The sequence below is a fragment of the Trichechus manatus genome, unplaced genomic scaffold (assembly GCF_000243295.1).
Source record: "Trichechus manatus latirostris isolate Lorelei unplaced genomic scaffold, TriManLat1.0 scaffold00052, whole genome shotgun sequence".
In the NCBI taxonomy this organism is placed as follows: Eukaryota; Metazoa; Chordata; class Mammalia; order Sirenia; family Trichechidae; genus Trichechus; species Trichechus manatus.
Genome location: NW_004443988.1, coordinates 7937325 through 7955167, shown reverse-complemented (window position 1 = coordinate 7955167; position 17843 = coordinate 7937325). Strand labels below are relative to the sequence as shown.

General features: G+C 39.3%; 1 protein-coding gene across 1 annotated transcript in view; it reads right to left on the bottom strand.

Moving 5' to 3' along the window:
- SLC4A1AP (solute carrier family 4 member 1 adaptor protein) overlaps window positions 1-17843 on the bottom strand; it is a 37693-nt gene that overhangs the window by 8061 nt on the left and 11789 nt on the right. The window contains exons 4-9 of the mRNA XM_004377637.2: window positions 14182-14242; window positions 13707-13846; window positions 6663-6823; window positions 5848-5917; window positions 5301-5487; window positions 1289-1400 (exon numbers count right to left, since the gene is read on the bottom strand). Coding sequence (XP_004377694.1) covers window positions 1289-1400; window positions 5301-5487; window positions 5848-5917; window positions 6663-6823; window positions 13707-13846; window positions 14182-14242 — 731 coding nt within the window. The remainder of the gene's footprint in view (window positions 1-1288; window positions 1401-5300; window positions 5488-5847; window positions 5918-6662; window positions 6824-13706; window positions 13847-14181; window positions 14243-17843) is intronic.

Below are 17843 nucleotides of genomic sequence, written 5' to 3'. Positions count from 1 at the left end.
ATGGGAGAAATTGCAGGGAAAGAAGGCATAACAGGCACCAAGCAAGTTAGCAGAACACATTACATTAGCCCTCAAGGCTTTGAAAATAATCATCTTTTCTCTAAGACAATTTACACAATGGCCCTGCCCTCCAGACTCTAGGTATTGGCCACAGTCTCTTGATTTTGAGTGGAGGCTCCTCCACCCTGGGCTTCAGCTCCACCTTCCAGGCCCACTGGGACAGCAACTCTGTTTCCTTGGCTTTAGGCACACCATTCTCCTAGTCCATCTGAGTGACAACTCCACCCTTAGAAACACCAGAGGCCATGGCTCTACCCTTTGAAACCCCTGAGGTCACGGCCATACCTTTTGAGACTGAAGCAGCTCGGCTTCTTGTGTCCCTTGGCTCTTCAGCTTCTGCTTCCTGTGGCCTCTCAGCCCTCAGGCCTCACGCCCGCATCTGCCCTGCTGGGGCAAGTGTTCCAAAGCTCAGTAGCTCCACCGGTATAAGTGCCCGGAGGCACCCCACTTCACCAGAAAGCCTCCTGCACACAGACACTCGGCTCTCTCGCTCCGTGGGTCGGCAAGCCTAGCTCCACCAGTAAGTGCCCAGAGGCACCCCACTCCGCCAGAAAGCCTCCTGCTCACAGGCATTCAGCTCTCTCGCTCCGTGGGTCGGCTCCAGCGCCGTCTTTCACTGGTCTCCTGGTTCTGCTGCTGTTGGTTTTCTGCTGCTGCTGCTTCTCTGCCGCTGTAGGTTCTCTGCCGCTGCTGGTCCTCTTTCACTGCCGCATGTCTATCCATTCAGTTTTAAAACCACTTCCACATTTTAGCTATCTGTTAGAGCAGCACCCCACTTCCTAGTCATCTAATGCTGCCATAACAGAAATACCACAAGTGGATGGTTTTAACAAAGAGAAGTTTATTTCCTCACAGTCAAAGTAGGCTAAAAGTCCAAATTCAGGGTGTCAGCTCCAGGGGAAGGCTTTTTCCTCTCAGCCTTCTTCTCTTCAGTGCTCCCTGGACTAGAAGCTTCTGTGCGCAAGGACCCCGGTCCAAAGGACGCGCTCTGCTCCCGGCACTACTTTCTTGATGGTATGAGGTCCCCCTGATTCACCAATTCTTGATAACCCTTAGATGAACAGAAGAATCCAAAAACCAAACCCTTGAGATGTGATCACACCAAATCCCACAGCCCTTATTCACATGACGACGGAATAAACCGTTTGCACTTTCAAAAGAAAGAGACAAAAAACAGCCCCCGGATAACTCAAGAGCTAAAAGTTTAGCATTCTGACCCACAACTTACCCCTACTGCTCCAGTTTTTAGTTTAAATTTGCTTCCCCCTTTCATGGCACCAAAGAGAGGCAATGTAAGCTTTTTAGCTTTGTTTTCTGAATCTGTGGTCTGATTTTCGGTCCTAGGAAGAAAGAGTAATTATGCATATTTATTTCAGTGAGTCCAAGGTTATATCTAAAAATACCATGACACTGACAAAGAAACTTTTGGAAAAACAAAAATTATCACAAAATCAATGTCTAAGTGAACAACAGTAAGAATGAGGTACGCACCCAGCAAAGTCTGAATGAATACGACATCATCAATTGTCAGACACAGAGCTATTAAGGGCAAGATAAAGCTGCTACCTTAGTCTAGTAATTTGAAACATACTATAAAACTTAGCATTCGTAAAATGATGACTACAGTACAAAGGTCACTGGCGGAGGAGAATACATACGCAGGACCCCCTTCCCTCTAAGCAGTGGGAGGTGAACCCACGGTGTCAAGCCCTATTTCCCACCTTTGCAGAGGCTCACAGTGCCTCACTTGTCTGTGGTGCTTCACACTCATCACAGCCATGCACAACAATGCTAAGCACAGAAATTAACAAGCGTGTGTGTATGGGGGAGGTGGAGAGGACACCCTGTGTGATGAGTAACAACAAAGACAAAGTGAGAGACCCTGCAACCAGTGAGCTTGTCAGCATTCTCTCTGGAGACACAGTGAAACCTGTGAGAGCTGGAACTCGATGGGACTGCTTTGTTTTTCCGGGTCTTACAAGTTTTTCACCTTTCACAGGGTGCAGTCACTACTTTTCTATTGCTCTCTATTTAGTGGAAAATAATTTGAATTTTTCTTTTCTGACAGGTTTCCACCTTACATAGTTTCCGGCTTTTGCAGGTTTTACTGTAGCTATAAAAGCTAAGCTCACCATGGCAAAGCTGATAAAGAGCAAAAAGAAGGGACAGTAGAAATTAGAAAAGAGGGTGAGCAGCGGAGAAGAGCGAAAACAAAAGAGAGGGCAGGTGTGCTGACAAGACCCTCAGAGCGTGGGCAAGGCGACAATGAGAAGACAGCAGGAGAATGGCCATGGCAGACCAGGGAAGATGGCCCTATGCTTTCTTCACATCCACCTCAGGGCAGCCCTGCAGTCTAGTGTATCAGGACAGTACAGGCACTCCTAACTCAAAAGAAGTGCGACAAGAAAGTGGTTGCCCTGCCCCACCCTGAAGACCCGACTCTCAAGTGGGAAGGGGAGGGAGAAGGCATACACCAGACTGACAGCAGGAGGGGAGCCTGATGTGGGTCTTCCAGCTCAGAACACCCTAGAGGGGCTGATTTATCAAGTTAAAAGACTAGAGTTGGAATTAAAACTTACTGCTAATTTGTCCACCCTAGACAATGCTTTCTGAGTTTTTACCTTCTGTCTATAAAATCAGTGTTACAAATAGTTGCTAGTAACAACAAAAATAGTACAAATTATAAGAGTGATGACAACAATAATACATCTATGCCAGCACTTTGTTAAGTGCTATTCATTCAATCTTTGCAACATCATTATCTCCAATTTACAGATGAGGAAAGCAAGGATCAAAGAAATAACATAACTTGCCCAAAAAGTAACAGATAGAGCCGAGAATTAAACCCAGGAAGTCTAACTCTAGTACTAACCTACCTCTTCACTATCAGTAAGAAAATTCAAATATCATCTGGGTCAAATTAACTTTTACAGGCTGATCTATGAATCAGTGTAAGGAGCCCTGGTGGAACAAACATTTAAGAACTCGGCTGTTAATCACAAGGTTGGTGGTTCAAACTCACCCAACAGCTCTGTGGGAGAAATACCTGGCAATCTGCTTCTGTAAAAATAGCCATGAAAAGACTATGGGGCAGTTCTACTCTGTCACATGGGATTGCTATGAGTAGAAAATGACTCTACGACACCTAACAACAATAACAACAACAGGAATCACTGTATTAAATGTCTAAACTACACACAAATCTTTGAACAAACCTACTAGTAACTTGGGGATAAATTTTCTATATAGATGATCAAGGGCTCCAGAAATATTACTTCATCTCTATACCTATGTAAGAGGAGATACTTCTCAATATCCAGTTACTCTTCTATGTAATGCCCCCAGTATCAAGTTACATGGGCGAGGGGGACACTAATAATGCTTACTGACAATCTGAAGCAGCACCATCCGATAGAACTCCCTGCAATGATGGCAGTGTTCAATATCTGCACTGTTCTGCTGCAGATGTTGCCTGCTACAGGCTCACACCTGCCCCTTTCTCAGAAGAACTGCTGTGCCATCCAACTCTTCCTCTCCCCCATCATGCTTCCCTCACTCCCTTACAGGTTTCTCCTGAGAGCATTCCTTCAATAAATCCTTGTAGAAGAATCCCTGTCTCAGGGTCTGTTTTGGGGGAGCCTGACTTAAACACATCTTATGCACATACAGTGACCTAGCTATATGTCCTTACCCCATCACCATTTTTCACACTGACAGTGCTTATTCTACACAATTGTTCTGTAGCTTGCCACTGCTACTTAATGTATCTTGGAAATATTTCCATATAGCACATATAATAGTTGCCTCATTCCTTTTGATAGCTACATGATGTTCTACTGTATATCTATATTTATTTAGCCCTTCCCTTTTGATAAACTTTTAGCTGGTTTCTAATATTTTACTATTACAAAAAACGTTGAAATCTATATTTATCATTTCCTAAGAATATGAGTATATATGTAGGATAAATTCCTAAGTTAGATCAAAGGCCATGTGCATTTAAAAGTAGATACTGCCAATTTGTCCTCCACAGGTACTGTACTAATTTGTTCCTCCAAGAGCAATATAAGAAAAGTGTCTTTTCATCATAGCTTTACCAGCATAGTGTATCATTACACTTAGGAAACTTTGCCAATTCCATAGATTAAGAAACAGTATTACATTGTAGTTATATGTATTTGTCTTAAAATGAGTGAGTTCGAGCATCTTTTTATATAGTTAATAGTTATTTGTATTTTTTTACCTGTGGCCTGTCAGTCAATATTCTTTGCCTATTTTTCTCTAGGGTGGTTAGTTGTCTACTATTTCTCATTCACAAGTAGTCTTCACATATTAGGGAATTCAGTCTGTTCTGCACATGGCTTTTTAAAGAAGTTTACTCTGTACTAAAAGGTAAAGTAAAAACTTCAGAGTCTTCCAGTGAGCCAAGAGTCAATAAAATTTTCTCTAAAAATCCTCTAGCAGTCTGTATTTCACAAATGAAATGGATTTTTAGTTAATCTATGAAACCACTGCCTTCTGTACTTTAAAGGGTTTCTTCAATTACATTTCTATTATAGAATGATTATCTAAGATAAAGGTCCCCAAGTGGTGCAAGCAGTTTGCAATCAGCTGCTAACCTAAAGGTTGGCAGTTCAAGCCAACCCAGCGGCTCTGCAAAAGAAAGGCCTGGCAATGTACTTCCATAAAGATTACAGGCAAGAAAACCCTACGGAACAGTTCTACTCTGTAACACATAGGGTCGGCATGAGTCAGAACTGACTCAACGGCAACAAGTTTGGTGGGTTTTTTTTTCCGTATCTAAGATATAATTCAAAATGTTATCTATGCAAATGAAGTCCTGATACATGCTACAGCATGGATGAACCTTGAAAACAATATGCTGAGTGAAGTCAATCACAAAAAGACAAATATTATATGATCTCACTCATATGAAATATCTAGAATAGGCAAATATATAGAGACCAAAGATTATTATCGGTTACCAGGGGCAGGAGGGAGGAGGAAGAGGGGTCACTGTTTAGAAAGACTAAGTTTCTGTTTATGATGATGAGAAATTTGGCAACAGATATTGGTGATGACTGTACAACATGATTAATGTAACTGATGTCATTAAGCTGTACATTAAAAACATTAAATTGGTAAACATTTTATAAATATTTTTACAACAATAAAAAAAATGTTATCTATGCTAACTTAGGCTTATTTAAAATTCCAAACAGAACTTATGACTTACTTACTTTTTTAGTTCTGGAATCTCTGCTGGCTTTACAATTTTTATCAACCCTTTAAGTCTTTGCTGTTCTTTCCTCAGTTCAAAGGTTCTCAAGTGAAGTTTTTTCCGGGACACACCATCTAATGCACTCCCTGATTTCATTTCTGACATGAATGCATCTAAAGAATCCTGAGACGGTGACTCTGACAGACCTGCCCAAGAAAGGGATAATACACGTTTAAAAAGACATTACCACATATTTTTAAATTACCCAAAGGTCACTAACAGAGCTGGACAGAGGACCTCACTGATATTGAGAATAAGGAAACAGGCTATAGCTGGGAGATCTTGGGAAGTCACTTCTCCTCAATGGGCTTCATTTCCCTCATCTATTACAGAGGTTGAACCAAATGATTTAGAAAGTTCTGTCTAGCTCTAAAACGCCATGACTCTTAGAAAGAGTTCGTTGGCTCCACATTCTGTATGATCTTTTTAACCAGTGTAGCCCCAGCATAATGCACTATACATGGTAGGTGCTCAATAAGCATTTGTTGACTGTATCACTGTCTTACCTTTGCTTGAGGCTTTCAGCCTTTCAGAAATTTCATTGAGTTCTCTTTCAGCATCATTTAACTTTGCAACCTGTAATGCCCAAATCAACAGGGTCAGCACATATTTTTCTTCTTACAGAATATGATAGTTTTATCTTCCTTCTCTTATTTTCACTACTGTTTCACCAGTTTTAGAGGATTAATTCAGAAGTCCAATTAATTCTGCTCCTTAAGAAGTTAACACTTTTTGTTTATTTAATTCTAAGTGAACTTCTGAATTCAGAATTAAATGGAATGAATGCATAGAACTCAGACATTATTTTACTCAAAAGAAAGAGCTCAAGGCATTTTTCACTGATGAATCAAAAGGACAGATGTTGGGTATGTTTTCTGAGTACTAAATATAATGTAAACATATGCCAACTTATGATAAATTCAAAAGTTTAAGACTATTACCACACTATATGCCTCAAAATTCTTTTGACTCCCCTTGACTACCAGAAGCCTGAGGTCAATTTGACCTCAGACTGCCCCAATTTGTAAATTTTTCCTTTCTTTTTTTTTGGCATAACATCATGTCTATAGAATGTTCATTAATGAATCAACATTAATCTAAAGGAAAATCTTTAGCAGCAAGCCAAATTTTATCCAACAAGTTGGATAAGATTAGCTGTTTTTTTACCACCGAATTTAAGATCACATAAAGTTGTAATTCAGTCCCAGATTTCAATGCCACTGCTTTTTTAAAATTCTAATTATCATAAAACAGATTTAAATAATGCATTATTTTATAAAAAGATTAAACTACCACAACTACTTCTGTAAATAAACCTTACCAATGATTCAAAGGTCTCTGGTTTCTCATCAATCTTTCCAGCCTTCTTCATTCGGTTCAGACGCTTCTTCTCTACCAGGCCAGTCCGATCAAGGAATGTGTCATCATCACTGTCATAAAAGTCTTCATCCTCCCAGTTCTTGGCTTTCCTCTTCCGAGATACTAGAGGTGGATAAAATAAATGATAATGCGATCAGATTCTTTAAAAAAGAAAGAATGCAGGTAGGCAAGCAGATAAAAGAATTACCATCAATTATTTAAGGAGATGATTCAAGAAACTGCCAAATTACAAGTTAAAAAAAGAGCGAATTTATTTAATGAACAAAAGGCTCTTAAAAAATCAATGAGAAAAAAAGATAACTGACAAAAATGCCAATAATTCAAAACGAAATCTGAAAAAGAATAATGTTAATTGTTCTAGTGATTAAAGAAATACAAATTAAAACAATGAAATACCACTTCTCACCTACCCAACTAAGAACATAAATAAATAAAGTAAAAAGATTAATAATGCTCAGTTTGGCAACGGTAAGAGAAAATGGACTCAAATGGCTGGTGGGAACGTGCACTGATATAACCTTTTTGAAGGTCAACCTTACAACATCTGTCAAAATTAAAAATGCAACCATGCAATAATTTCACTTCTAGGAATTCATCCTATAGATATCAATGCAACATTGTTTCTAACAGTGAAAATCTGGAAAGTCAATCAATAAGGGACTGTGGTTTTTATTACTTTTTTGTCTACCCTACACCATCCTACTCCCCTTGTTCTGGTAAAAGCACCCTCTTTCCTCTAGAAAACTCCTGCACCATTCTATCTGGTTCAGGGGTAGGCATGCGAATAAAGTGCCCTGTGATAATTCTATTTAGATATAGGGAAAAAGAGGCTCTCTTTCCAATTAGGTCATTAAAGTGGGAGGATACAAATCCAGGGCTGCGAGCAGCCAGCTTTTCTGCATGAGGTATGAATCTGCCCCACGTATTCATGATACAGACACCAACACACACACACACACACACCAACACACACACACACACACACACATGGCTTGAATGTATTCTGGTGATACTGAGTTCTGGTCTGGTAGTAATGAGTTCTAGTTCCACAACTTGAGGTCCTGATTCATGCAGTTCTTCCTTCAATCCTGTGAGCTACTCTTCAGAGCACAGACAGCCAATAACCTTTCCCTAGTTTGAGTTGAGTTTTTATTATTGGCAACCAAAATAGTACTTATTAATTCAAGTCTGACAATTCCCAGGATAGGATGGTACGCTGAACGTGTATACCTAATTTACTTCCTCCCCAAACCCCACGTTAGTAAAGAGTTTTTTTCTTTTTTTTTTTTTAAAGACACTAATTCACAAAGAAAGAGAACTCCACCAAATTTTTAGAAGTTAGAAAGCAGACAGACTAGTGGAACCTACCTTAACAGGAACGAAAAAATGATGAATCCGAAACCAACAGTGGGGAAAGATGAGAACCAATCTGACTACACTGCAGAATGAATAGAAGTGCTAAAATAAGGAGGACTTAGTAAAAGCTGATTGAGAAGCAGATCCTCTCCCCTGTCTACTCACCTCCTTCCCAGCCACAGTAGAAATTCAGAGGTTAATGTCTAGAAAGGGTAAAACACAAAGTCTTTGGACTGTGGGTTGACTAGTACAGTTAGGGCATGGATACTTTATTCTAAAAATAGGTTGTTGCAGTGCAATTGATCGATTTTGTGTGGCCTTTCTAGCCATAGTCTTGTAACTTCCACCCAATTGATTGGATTGAACTGTGCAAATAAGATAATCGTGGCCCACCAAGGGGACTGGTCAGTTTTGCCATACTGCTGGACTTGAAATGAGCCACCCCAGAGGTGGAAAAGAGTGGATCCCACCACCACCAAGGAAGAACAGCCAGGAGCAGAGAGTGTGTCCTCTGGAGCCTAGATGCCTGGCTGAGAAGCTCCTGGAACCAGGAGACCTAGAGAGAGCTGTAACCCTGAAGATGGCAAGAAGTAGTGGCAGGACAGACCAGCAGGAGATCATGCAGCAGGCTTCCCCACCCACAGAGCAAGAAAGCTGAGTGCCAAGAGTGCCTTTGGGGACTTATTGGCAGGGGCTAAAAGGGCACTTTTTTTGTTTGTTTTTTAACACTTGCCTGAGCAGGGTAGAGGCTAGGGGCCAGAGAGGCGAGCCTGCAAGGATGGCTGGGAAGAGGCTGTACTGATAGAAGACCTGTATCCTGAGTGTTCCTGAACCGAAACTGTAACCTGTTACTTCCCTAATAAACCCCATAATCGTGAGTATTGTCTGTGAGTTCTGTGTGACCACTGAAATGAATTATCAAACATAGCAGAGAAGTAGAGAGTGTCATGGGAGGGACGGTTGGTGTCAGAACTAGTTAAGAGCTACAGCTGCTAACCAAAAGGTCAGCAGTTAAAATCCACCAGGCGCTCCTTGGAAACACTATGGGGCAGTTCTACTCTGACCTATAAGGTCACTATGAATTGGAATCGACTCCATGGCAACTGATTGGTTTTTGGTTTTTTACGTACTCCAAGCTGTCAATAAGCTTTTAGTCTCCAAATAAGAATCTACAACCAAAGATTAAATGATACCTGAGAAAAACCTCTAACAAAAAGACCAAACAAAAAGAAAAAGGCAACCTGGAGAAAACAGATTAGCAAAGAGACGAGAGGATATATTTGCAATTTGTGAAATAATGGGATATCATTTTTTAAAAAGGAATATTCAAGAAAACTAAAAAGAGCTCTTAGAAAATAAAACTTTGATAGCAAAATAAAGAACCTGAAAAATAAAGTTGCAAAAATCTCCCAGAAAGAGCAAAAAGACACAGAGATAAAAAGAGGGGAAAAAAAAGATAAGAAACTTATATGATTAAGTCCAAGAGGTCTGATATCTTAATAATAAAATTCTAAAGGGAACAAAGAAAACAGAGGAATGACATAATCAATGACATAACTGCATGAGTACAATTGCCAGGAGTTTCTAGATCAAAGGACTCAACAAATACCCAGAAAAAATGGATAGGAATAGCTCCACAGCAAGCTACATCATAGCTAAGTTTCAAGAACCTTAAGAACAAAGGGAAATCCACTGAAGACTACCATCACCCATGTCCTCTACTCTTATACCACCTTTTAAGTCTGTTAAAACTATAGAAGGATGTGCTCCACCAAAACAACAGAATAAGGTAAGAAATATGAGAATATAAGAATCAAGAAACAGAAAATCCAACCCAGGAGAAAAGCAAAGGAAATATCAAGAGTGACAGCAAAGTTAAGTCCCAGGATGACAGTTCTGCAGCATGTCTAGAAAGCAACAGGCTCTAAAGGAAGAAGAACAGTGTTCTCCAGGGGAAATGTCTAAAAAAAAATTGGACCTGATAAATTATTTGATGTGATTGACCATGTAGAGAAACATACTGACAGGCTATTGAAAGGTGGGGAAGAATGAGCAAGAGGTACAAAGAAAACCAAATATACACAAAAATAACAGTTATTTAGGACAAAAAAAAAGAAATAAAACTGCTCAACTGTGACTAATATTTGATAACATAATAATGTAAATGGTAAGTACCAATTTAATGAGTCAATAGATAATATCTAAAGTTAATGACTTGAAATATAACAGCATATTCTTCCTTTTTAGAAATATGAGTATTTGGAAATGCCTAAAGATGTAACTGAACGAGGTGATTTTTGTTTTTGGTCATTTTAAACTATACATAAGTTACTTTGCAAAAATAAAAATTAATTTTAGAATGAATAAAGATATAATATAATATGTTCTTGTTGTAGTTAAGTGCCATCGAGTCAGTTCCAATTCATACCAACCCTATGTACAACAGAATTAAACACTGTCAGTTCGTGCACCATCCTCACAATCATTGCTGTGTTTGAGCCCACTGGGGCAGCCACTGTGTCAATCCATCTCATTGAGGGTCTTTCTCTTTTTCGCTGACCCTCTACTTCACCAAGCTTGATGTCCTTCTCCAGGGACTGGTCCCTACTAATAACATGTCCAAAGTACGTGAGACAAAGTCTCACCATCCTCACTTCCAAGGAGCACTCTGGCTGTACTTTTTCCAAGACAGATTTATTCGTTCTTCTGGCAGTCCGTGGTATTTTCAATATTCCTGGCCAACGCCGTAATTCAAAGGCATCAATTCTTCTTCGGTCTTCCTTATTCATAGTCCAGTCTTTGCATGCATATGAGGCAACTGAAAATACCATGGCTTCAGTCAGGTGTATCTTAGTCCTCAAAGTGACATCTTTGCTTTTCAATACTTTAAAGAGGTTTTTTGCAGATTTGCCTGATGCAATACATCGTTTGATTTCCTGACTGCTGCTTCCATGGGTGTTGATTATGGATCCAAGTAAAATGAAATCCTTGACAACTTCAATATTTTCTCCTTTTATCATGATGTTGCTTATTAGTCCAGTTCTGAGGATTATTGTCTTCTTTATGCAGAGGTGTAATCCATACTGAAGGTTGCAGTCTTTGATCTTAATCAGTAAGTGCTTCAAGTTCTCTTTACTTTCAGCAAACAAAGTTGTATCATCTGCATATTGAAGGTTAATGTTGTCTTCCTCCAATCCTGATGCCCTGTCCTTCTTCATATAGTCCAGCATCTCGGACTATTTGCTCAGCATACAGACTAAATATAGTGAAAGAACACAACCCTGATGCACATCTTTCCTGATTTTAAACCATGCAGCATCCCCTTGTTCTGTTAGAATGACTGCCTCTTGATCTATGTACAGGTTCCTCATGAGCACTATTAAGTGCTCTGGAATTCCCATTCTTTGCAGTGTTATCCACAATTTGTTATGATCCACACAGTTTAATGCCTTTGTGTAGTCAATAAAACACAGGTAAATATTTTTCTGCTTTCAACCAAGATCCAACTGATACCAGCAAGGATATCCCTTGTTCCATGTCCTCTTCTGAATCTGGCTTGAATTTCTGGGAGTTCCCTGTCGATGTACTGCTGCAACCATTTTTTAACTATCTTCAGCAAAATTTTACTTGCATGTATATTAATGGTAGTGTTCAGTAATTTCCATATTCTGTTGGATCACCTCTCTTTGGAATGGGCACAAATATGGATTTCTTCCAGTAGGTGGTTCAGGTAGCTGTCTTCCAAATTTATTGGCATATACGAGTGAGCAACTCCAGCACTGTATCTGTTTGTTGAAACATCTCAATTGGTATTCTATCAATTTCTGAAGGCTTATTTTTCACCAATGCCTTCAGTGCAGCTTGGACTTCTTCCTTCAATATTACTGGTTCTTGACCATATGCTACCTCCTGAAATGGTTGAACATCGACCAATTCTGTTTGGTACAGTGACTCTATGTATTCCTTCCATCTTCTTTTGATGTTTCCTGTGTCATTCAATATTTTGCCCACAGAATCCTTCAAAACTGAACTCAAGGCTTGACTTTTTTCTTTAGATCTTTCCGCTTGAGAAATGCCGAGCATGTTCTTCTCTTGGTCTTCCTATTTCAAGGTCTTTGCACATCTGATTATAATACTTTACTCTGTCTTCTCGAGCTGCCCTTTGAAATCTTTTGTTCAGCTCTTTTACTTTCATTTCATTTCTTCCATTTGCTTTAGCTACTCTACTTTGGAAGCAAGGTTCAGAGTCTCTTCTGATATCCATTTTGGTCTTTGCTTTCTTTCCTGTCTTTTTAATGACCTTTTGCTTTTTTCATGTATGATGTCCTTGATGTCATCCCACAACTCGTCTAGTCTGCTGTTATTAGTGTTTAATGTATCAAATCTATTCTTGACATGGTATCCAAATTCAGGTGGGATATATTCAAGGCCATATTTTGGTTCTTGTGAACTTCCTTTAATTTTCTTCAGCCTCAACTTGAATTTATGTATGAGCAATTGATGGTCTATTCTGCAGTGCGCCCGTGGCCTTGTTCTAACTGATGATATTGAGCTTCTCTATTATCTCTTTCCACAGATGTAGTCTATTTGATTCCTGTGTATTCCATCCAGTGAGGTCCACATGTACAGTCGCTGTTTATGTTGCTCAAAAAAGGTATTTGTAATGGATAAGTCGTTGGTCTTACAAAATTCTATCATGAGATCTCCACCGTTGTTTCTATCACCAAGGCCATATTTTCCAACTACAGATCCTTCTCCTTTGTTTCCAGCTTTTGCATTACAATCACCAGTCATTACCAATGGACCTTGATTGCATGTTTGATCAATTTCAGACCAAAGGCGTTGGTAAAAATCTTCAATTTCCTCATCTTTGGCATTAGTGATTGGTGTGTAAATTTGAATAATAGTCATATTAAATGGTCTTCCTTGTAGGCGTATGGATATTATCCTATCACTGACAGCGCTGAACCTCACAATAGATCTTGAAATATTCTTTTTGATGATGAATGCGACACCACTCTTTTTCAATTTGTCATTCCAGGCATAGCAGACCATACGATTGTCTGATTTAAAGTGGTCAATACCTGTCCATTTCAGCTCACTAATTTCTAGGACATCGATCTTTATGCGTTCCATTTCATTTTTGACAACTTCCAATTTTCCTAGATTCATATTTTGTATATTCAACGTTCTGATTATTAATTAATGTTTGCAGCTATTTCTTCTCATTTTGAGTATAAGTCTAATTAATAAATTATTATATAGCCAGGTTTTTTGTTTTTTTTTTAAGAGGTAAATAAATCCAATGATTGATAGGGCCAATATCCATGATACATACTTATGTGGAAAAGTTGGTCAGAGACGAGGAAGAGTAACATGACTGCATTTGTGTATGAGTGTTTATTTTTTGTTAAAGGATTTAGTTCTAACATATATGTTTATATACACATAGAAAATGTCTGGAGAATATAAACAGTGGCTACCTCAAAGTATTGAGATTGAAAGTTTTTTCTTTTCACTTCATAGAATTCTGTACAATTTACATTTTCCTCCTGTAAAGAGGTTTTACTGCATTTTCTGTTAAATTTTGTTTTCTCTTTTAAGGAAACAAGTATTCCCATATACTGACCTGCCTCCTGACGCAACAATCCCAAAGTATCAAGGATCCGACAAGCTTCCAGGGAGCACTGGATCAGTGCTTCCTTCTTCTTTCCTGAGTGAATGGCCTCAGCTACCAGTTGTTTTCCAGTTGAATCATCCACAGGTAACCTACATTGGTTTGGAGAGAATTACAGCACAGCTGTATTCTCATGAAATTTTCATGAAAACAACTAATATGTTGTGATAATCATGTTTTTTGAACCAGCTTTTCAATCTCTCAATTCATTTTGTTCTATCCTGCCAAGGTTGAACTTTAAATATTTTCCTTCCACCTCTTACCTTCCTCTCCTCAAATAATATGTGTTACTCAAATACCAAGGCCCAAAATCAAGAACAGTCTAAAATTAAGACTGAAGTTACTCCTCCAGCTGTTGTCTATAACCATAAATTAAGCCCGAAATTGGTCTTTTTCAGAAATGAACATTAATGAGAAAAGAACATACCTCACCCTGCAGAGCCAAGTACTGTGTCCTTGTTCATCAAATTCATATTCTAATTCTTCTCCTATGGAAGAAAGACACAATTTTAATAGGATCTGAAAATTACTAGTTGATACAAAGGGAAGACAGCAAAGGTTAAACAAGAATAGGAGTTCCCATACTACACTGAATACTGGATTTCAAACCATCCTACTTTTCATTCTTAGGGATTAACATCTGGTAACAAAATTAAGATGATTTTGAGGCAGAGAAAATAAAACTCAGATTAAAACAAAAATGTCCACTGTATTTTCAAAACCTTTTATAACTACAGAATCTTGCATTATCAGTTAGGTTACTGACTTCCAGATTTTTCCCGAAGGTTCAGAGGGGATAAAACATTTATAAAACCTATAAATGTTTATCACCAAAAGCAGCTTTTCTTCAAACATTCTTAATGATTTCCAAAGTCCTAGGTGTAAATACCAGATACCTGAAAAACTAGTGACCTATGATGGTTCCTAACTGTTTAAAGATCCCATTAAAGATATAATATAAATGGGTCTTCTTGCACTGGCCTCCAGAGGTCATAGTGGTTCATTTGTCACAGTTGCCTGGTTTTTGTTGTTATTTGTTGTCAAGTTGGCTCCAACTCATGGTGACACTGTGTACAACAGAACAAAGTGTTGCCCGGTCCTGTGCCATCTTCAAAACTGTTGGTATGCTCAAGTCCATTGTTGTAGCCACAGTGTTATTTTGAGTGCCTTCCAACCTAGGGGCTCATCTTCTAGCACTATACTGTGCAATGTTCTGTTATAATCCATAAAATTTTCATTGGCTAATTTTTAGAAGTAGGATACCAGGCCTTTTTTCCTAGTTTTAGTCTGGAAGCTCTGCTGAAACCTGTCCACCATGGGTAACCCTTTTGGTATTTGAAATACTGGTGGCATAGCTTCTAGCATCATATCAACATGCAAGCCACCACAGTACGACAAACTGACAGATGGGTGGTGGGCCTGGTTTTTAGAAGCATAAATATTAAATGTAGAAAGCAATCAGTTCACACATGTCTCACTCTGCAGAGCCACACACAGATGTTCTTTCAAAGTACCTACTGAAATAATCCTCTGCGGAAACTTTTTTAAAATCATGTAAGAATCCATGTTGAGAATTACAAAAGATAGGTGAATTAGGGACAAAAAGTTACAAGAAGTTGGCTCAATTTTCCCAGCAACAAAGTCCAGGGTCTTTTGAGAAGAATGAGGTAAGGAAAAAGTACTTCCCGTTTTCTGACTCGGGAAGCAAGACAACCAATATTTTTACTGTTTTCAAAAGTAACCTGAAACGGTATCATAGATGAGAGGCTCTCAAATTTTTTGGCCTCAGAATCCCCTAACACTCTTAAAAATTATTGAGGATTCCCCATCTCCTCCCCTTCTTGACAGGCTGTGATTTTTTGGTTTGTTTGCTTTGTTTTGTTTTTCCCTTTTTTCTGTTTTCTCTCTCTCTCTCTCTCTTCTTCCTTCTCTTTCTCCTGCCCACCCAGCCCTGTGCACTGCCCGCATCCCTTCTCAAGGGGCCATGCTGCACCCCTCAGCTGGAGAATTACTGCACGCGGCCTCCCCGCGTCATACCGCCATCACCGACTGGCTTCCTCACACCACTTTATTTATTTTTTGTTTTTTGGTTTTTTTTGGTTGTTGTTTCTTCTCTCTTTTTCCCTTCCTTCTTTTCCTTTCTCCCACCCACCTAGCCCAGTGTACTTCCCCCCACCCCCTTCTTAGTGGGCTATGCTATATTATTCAGCTGGAGAGCCTCCAGGTCTGCACCACCCCCACAGGGTGGCTCCCTCAGTGCCATATTTTTTATTTATCTTTCCCCTTCTCCCTCCCACCTAGGCCCTGCACTGCCTCCGCCCCTTCCTGACGGGACATGCTTTGCCACCTGGCAAGACACATATCAGCTCACCACCACCCCCAATGGCCAACTTCCCCACCACTATATATATATTTTTTGTTGTTGTTACTTTTCTTTTTTAAATATATTTATTTTGTTTGTTAGTTGTTTGATTGGTTTTTTCTCTTTCCCCTCTTTCCTTTCCTTTCTCTGGCAAACCTAGCCTCATGCACTGTCCACACACCTTCTCATTAGGCAGAGCCACACCGCTCGGCTAGAGAGTTACTGGCACACAGCCTCACCAGGTCTGCCTCATCCCCACCCACCAAATCCTACTCTGCTGCTATTTTATTTACTTTTGTTTTTCCTTATTTTATTCTTTTTGGTTTTTTTATTTTGCTTTTGTTTCTCACTCTTCTTTCTCTTCTTTCACCCATCCACTTAAGTCTGTATATCACATCCTCTCCTTTCCATTCTGCCTACCTGCACCGTGCACTGAGCACTGTGTCCCCGAGCAGCACTGACGCAGTCCTTGCAGTCCTGACCTTGCCCTGGACTGCCCCTAGCCCGACCCCATTGGCCCCAGTTCACGCCACAAACTAGCCATCCTCTCTGGACCCCCCCTGCTGCACCACAGATGAATGATCAGCCCTGCCCACCTGGACAAGGTCATGAGAAGTATTGTACACACAAGCAAGCAAGCAACAAAACACGCCCAGCCTGCCTGCCCAGACATAACCAAATAAAACAAAAGAGCAGGACAAAACAATCAAATCTACAATCAATAAATGAAGATAATAATTCCTGAATATCCCAGAGACAACAGATACTAACAAAACATTAAAAAAAATAGAACAGGATGGCTCCAGACAGTGACCAAAATGAAACACCAGATGGCCTTCTGCTAGAAGAAAAGGTACTGGAACTATCTGATAAGGAATTCAAAACTCTTAACATTCAGGATTGTCCAAAAGATGAAGGGAAATGCAGACAAAAAAGGAAAAAATAGACAAAATCACAGCAAATACAGACAAAATCAGGGAAAACAAAAACAAAGCAATAGAAGAATTCAGGAAAATAATATAGAAAAACAGTCAAAATAACCAAGTAGAAATCATACAAAAAGAGCAATTAGAAATTCAAAAGATAAACACCAAGATTTCAGAAATGGAGCAAATGTGAAACAATGGAAAACAGGATCAGCAAAATTGAGGACAAATCCTTGGATACCACTGTTTGAGGAAAAATCAGAGAAAAGAATGAAAAAAATGCAGAAACCGTGAGAACGATGTGAGATACAATCTAAAGCAAAAATTTGCATGTGATCGGAGTTCCAGAACAAGGGAAGAAAATGGAAAACAGTGAGGATCATTGAAGTTTTGCTGACAGAAAACTTCCCTAACATTATGAAAGACAAAAAGCCAAACATCCAAGAGGCTCAACGAATGCCATATACGATAAACCCCATAAGAAAATCACCAAGACATATCATAATCATACTCACTAAAACCAAAGACAAAGGAAGAATTCTGAGAGCAGCTCGAGAAAAATAAAAAGTCACATACAAAGGGGAAACAACAAGACTAAGCTATGATTATTTGGCAGAAACCATGCAGGCAAGAAGGCAATGGGATGACATATATAAAATCTTGAAAGAAAAAAAAAACTGCCAACAAAGAATAATATGTCCTGCAAAACTCTCACACAAATATGATGGCAAAATTAGGACACTTCCAGGTTAACAGAAATTACGGAAAGGTGTAAAAACAAAACCAAACTTATAAGAGTTA